At 37.7% G+C, this 4,506-nt stretch overlaps 2 protein-coding genes across 4 annotated transcripts; one reads left to right on the forward strand and one right to left on the reverse strand.

Annotated features, from left to right (window-relative positions):
* Positions 1-6: 6 nt before the first annotated feature.
* On the forward strand, positions 7-2,123 carry LOC105269509 (acetylcholine receptor subunit beta-like). The gene is made up of 6 exons (XM_011309825.1): positions 7-42; positions 176-220; positions 358-467; positions 585-970; positions 1,197-1,349; positions 1,739-2,123. Exons 1-6 carry the CDS (start codon positions 13-15, stop codon positions 2,068-2,070), a joined length of 1,056 nt encoding a protein of 351 aa, XP_011308127.1. The 5' UTR covers positions 7-12; the 3' UTR covers positions 2,071-2,123.
* Positions 2,124-2,170: 47 nt separating this feature from the next.
* On the reverse strand, positions 2,171-4,352 carry LOC105269510 (neuralized-like protein 2). 3 transcript variants are annotated; one of them, XR_892454.1, is made up of 4 exons: positions 3,514-4,310; positions 3,060-3,389; positions 2,625-2,819; positions 2,171-2,503 (listed from the first exon to the last, which is right to left on the reverse strand). XR_892454.1 is itself a non-coding variant. In XM_011309827.1 (4 exons), exons 2-4 carry the CDS (start codon positions 3,863-3,865, stop codon positions 2,692-2,694), a joined length of 810 nt encoding a protein of 269 aa, XP_011308129.1. In that variant the 5' UTR covers positions 3,866-4,022; positions 4,336-4,352; the 3' UTR covers positions 2,171-2,691. The 3 variants fall into 3 exon arrangements, 2 of the variants coding, with proteins under 2 accessions (XP_011308129.1, XP_011308128.1); XM_011309827.1 differs by adding an exon at positions 4,336-4,352 and having other exon boundaries at positions 2,171-2,819; positions 3,514-4,022; XM_011309826.1 differs by having other exon boundaries at positions 2,171-2,819.
* Between the last annotated feature and the right edge of the window lie 154 nt (positions 4,353-4,506).

The following is a 4,506-nucleotide window of genomic DNA, read 5'->3' on the forward strand; positions in this document are numbered from 1 at the left end:
ACTGAATTCAAGATGATTCTGCGACTGGTATTTGCAGATTACGTAAGGAATTTCTCGTTGCATCAATTACCGATTGATCCCAAAAACTAGAGATTTTATAAAAAATATCACAGGACCTTGATTTAGTATTTGGTTACTGAATTCATTTTTATTCTATTCATCTTATTCTTGCCAGCACGAGGAAAAGGCCGAATTGGAGTTACACACTCGAGTGCATATTGTGAGTAAAGTGGCAAAATGGAAATTAGAATTTATTTTCGAATTTCAGTTATGAATATTCATAGAACAGGCTGAAGCCTTCATTTTGCCGGTTCTCCGGTCGTACGGTGGAAAATAATTAATGGTTTCTATTGTCAGGTCTGGACTGACTCATTTTTAAATTGGAGACCAAGTGATTTCGATGGAATTGAATCAATTCACGTGAAGATGAGTCAAATATGGAAGCCAGAGATTTATTCCCTGAATCCGTGAGCATGAATAAGCAAATCAATCATTTATCATTTTTTCGGATCAACTCTCATTTTTTAAACATGAATATTTATCAATTTAATGACGTCAGTGAATTGATATTATTTGAAAAACAGAAAAGACGACGAATTCTCAGGAATTCCCGACTCTTCCTGTGTCTTAACGAACGACGGAAAAATCAGCTGTAGACCGACGAGAGTTTTCACAGCCCCATGTGAATCTAATTACACTCACTGGCCGTATGATACCCACAAGTGCACGATAAAAATCGGTGCACCGACGTACACCAGCAATGAAGTACTGGCGGGAAAGGGAAAATCTGGAATTTTCATAAGGCATTACAATAGCCACCCGCAGTGGAGAATTTCCATCGGGAGTGTCAGACACAGTAGAATTCGATCTAAAATATCCAGAGGGGATACCTTCGAGAGTATTGGGGTGTCATTTCTCCTGGATAGGCCGTACACGTCACTGAAAAGTGTCGTTGTCTCTCCAATCATAAGTAATTCCCTTTATTCAATTCAATTTCATTGAGTTAACTCAATGAATCGTCAGTATTGACACTCAATTAATTAGATAGACGGTATTATGTTTAAAGATTCTTTATTTGATTCGATTATTAAATTAGGAATGAAGTGATAAAGTGAGATAAATCGGTTATTGAGAAAAATTTTAATTTGACTTATCCCACTTTTTTTTATTTCGTTATTGAGTTGTTTTATTTGTAGTTCTGGCTGTTGTGACACTGACTATTCTCTGGTTGACACCAGGCACCACGGAACGTCTGGTTTTGTCATGTCTCAATATTATCGGCCACTTGATAACCATTCGAAACGTTAACTTCAATATTCCAGACACTGGAACGACCGTTCCAAATATCTGTGAGTTATCATCAACGATAATTTCACTTCAATTTTATTCAATTCGACACGACGTCTTAAAATTCTGGTCAAAGTTATTCCCGAATAATTAATCCTGGATGATATCCTGCGATTTTTTAACGATTATATAATTATCTATTTTTTAAATAACGATAATTTTTCTGTGAAATACGAAATCACCGATTGAAAAATTATTTTGAATTCTTTGTGAAAGTCCATCATTAATTTAATGTTGATGTATTAATTAATAAAAATATTCATGGGAATGAATATTTTCCAGGATTAAATTATTTGAGATAATTTTGGCTGGCGGTTTTTTGAGAAATTGTTTGGATTGAATTAGCCAGGATTCAATCACGAATCAGGAATCTGTCGGTTGGTGTTTTCAGTGATTTTTTACAACAACTCCATGATTTTCGCGACAATCGCGTTAGTGGTGAGTTGTTGGCTTCAAAAACTTGTCAATACTAAACGTGAAGTGCCAACGTGGGTGGCTGGACCAGTCGCAGCAATTCTCATCACCACACCAGGAAAATTTTGCTCGATGACTCTCACAGAGCCCAAAGCAGCTGCTCGTCTCCGAGATGATGAAGACAGCAATAGTTTAGTGGATTCGGATCACAAAACAGCGGATTGGGAAGGAGTGGTGACTGTCCTTAGCTGGATTTTTTTTATAACTTTTGCTTTTATTTATATCGTCATGTGTGTTATTTTGCTTTGATAAAATTTTCATATTTACATGGACAGTGAAAATAAAACTTGTAATTAAATTCATTTGTTTGTTTTTTTTTTCTGAATTAATGAGTGAAGTAATTCTCTAATTTTTTAGAAAAGAGACTTTATTTTATAAAATGCACAGCTTCAGCTACTTTTACGTATCTTTCATCATACTTTCGTCATACTACAACACTCCACCAACAGTAAACAGTTGATTACACTGAGAAGAAAACAATTTCGATGAATTCGCTTGACTCAAGTGATCTCAAATAAACGAGTGAGAAAAATCGACTCCTATGGAGGTATCACCAATCGATTTTTTTAATGGCCTTTATTTAGAATGATTGCGCTCTTCCAATCATCGAAAATTCAGAAAAATAATTCACTGGAACGGCTGATCTACTCAGTGTAAAATCCCATGGCGACATCCACGTGTCCTGACCAATTCGAGATCGTTCAATTTGGGGGAAAAAAAAAGAAATATCAAATAATAATATCAATAACAAGAAGAAAGAAATGCGACAATAGAAAATAAAGAATAACGCGATTAGGACCTGCCTGATTTGATCATGCTTAGCTCTCACAAAAATTCCTTTCTTTTCTATTTTCTCTCTCGTTAGGTCGATCACTGTGACTCTTGATTTTGGTACAGAAGGAAATCCTTCAGCATCTGGGGTAATGGCAATGCATCAACTGCGTTCAGTTTTGTGTACTGGAGGATTGCGTCGCGACAGGCACTTTGTAGCGTCGACACTGCAAGGAAATACCAAAATTTTTCATCTTCATATCCATTACTCAAACGAGTCAATTTCACCGTGCAGATCAGTTTTTTAAAAATATTCCCAAAATAAGAGGAGCTATCACAATTTTGATTAGAGCCTTTTTTCTAGAGCTAATCAAGAACAACAAAAATTGTACCACCAAAATTTCGCTATCGACCCCAGTTTCGGAGATATCGATGTAAGGAGATAAATGAAAATATCAAATAATTACCACCGTAGAGCTGGACAATCCTGACTTGCTTGGTAGTTCCGTAGACATCGACGACAGCATGGAGAGGTCCCTCCCTGTATGGAATGTCCTTGCCACAGACCCCCTGGTCCACTCCATTAATAATAAAATGCATTTCAGCGAGATCTGTCCCCACTTGAGGTACATACATCACTCCAATTCTGCTTCCAGTCTCTGTAGGTAGAATATCGTGGGAGCTGTCGTTCTGGGCTAGATTGGGGGTCAAGGCAGTGTAGGGGATCAATCCCCTCGATGTCTGCACTGTTATGCCATCGGTCTTTAGTTTTCTTTCTTGGAGAAGTATACTTTCACCTTTGAAAATGATTAAAAAATTAAATCGCCGATAACGAAGTGGGGATTTTGACACAAGAAAAAAAAAAGTGAATTCAATCAATTGGAGCCCTAATTACAAGAAAAGAATTAATTGAATAATTACCATATCGTGTGATCCCCTCAATATTAACACAGGGACAGCTGGTAATGGCAAAAATCCAGCTCTGTCCCATTTTAACCATATTGGGCAGGGCATACTGAGGAATGCCATTCCTGTCAACAGTCTTGGGATCAATCTGAGTTAGTCCTAACCTCATGTGTCCACTCCACCCCCTCTCATGTTTCTCAATCTCCAGTAGAAAAATCTCCCCGGGTTGAAGAGGTTTTTCACTAAATGTCAGAGCATCAGCAAAACTCGCTTTGCGATATGCCACGGTATTATCATCGTAAAGAATAATATTGGTCCCATGGCTCGGATGAAACCTCGTTATGAGTTTACGTGATTTTTCCGACATTTCATCGAGAACTTTTCTTATTTTTACCTTCACCGCGACGACTATTGTTGGCACCACTTATTATCAATTGTTTATCATCTATTAGTCTCTACGTCAGAGCTCACAGACCCACGGGGGCTCGAAAATCCATTTCTCCGGGATATTTACTTGTCAATCACTAGAAAATCCCAAAAACTCGTTGACAAGTCGAAAAAAATCCTATCTACCCCGGGTGTCACTCGTTTTTCAATCGATTAATTAATAAATGAACTTGTGGGGAGCGTAGAGCTGTGGAATTGCCAAAAATGAATGTTTATCGAGTGAAAATACGGTGCGACTGCGCGTAAATGTCAAAAAAAGCTAGAAAAGGTTTGGAGAAAGGGTTAAGCTGGTCGAAGGGCCCAGTAGGTCACTTCAAGATTGTTGTTGTCGACCTAGTGATAATTATCACCATCCCTTTCTTTAGTAAAAAAAAAAGCAGCTATTCTCACCAAAAAATCCGTTTTTTCCGTCGATTTTTCGAAACGGCGATTTTCCTCCACGAGAGGGCGACGAGATACTACATGACACGGAATGATGGTTTTGCGAACGTATTATGCGCTGCCCCTTCAGCCCCTTCATTTATAATTTTTAATTTTGGACCAGCTGCAATTTATATTGGA

This window comes from Fopius arisanus, unplaced genomic scaffold, assembly GCF_000806365.1.
Source record: "Fopius arisanus strain USDA-PBARC FA_bdor unplaced genomic scaffold, ASM80636v1 scaffold00070, whole genome shotgun sequence".
Taxonomy (NCBI): domain Eukaryota; kingdom Metazoa; phylum Arthropoda; class Insecta; order Hymenoptera; family Braconidae; genus Fopius; species Fopius arisanus.

Bases quoted from the DNA above. Each gene is read 5' to 3' on its own strand.
- LOC105269509 (XM_011309825.1), top strand. From the start codon at position 13: ATGATTCTGCGACTGGTATTTGCAGATTAC. The intron at 468-584 runs GTGAGCATGAAT...TTTGAAAAACAG, and splicing joins GAGATTTATTCCCTGAATCC to AAAAGACGACGAATTCTCAG. The intron at 971-1,196 runs GTAATTCCCTTT...TTTTATTTGTAG, and splicing joins CGTTGTCTCTCCAATCATAA to TTCTGGCTGTTGTGACACTG.
- LOC105269510 (XM_011309827.1), bottom strand. From the start codon at position 3,865: ATGTCGGAAAAATCACGTAAACTCATAACGAGGTTTCATCCGAGCCAT. The intron at 3,390-3,513 runs GTAATTATTCAA...TCATTTTCAAAG, and splicing joins TGAGGGGATCACACGATATG to GTGAAAGTATACTTCTCCAA. The intron at 2,820-3,059 runs GTAATTATTTGA...ATTTCCTTGCAG, and splicing joins GATTGTCCAGCTCTACGGTG to TGTCGACGCTACAAAGTGCC.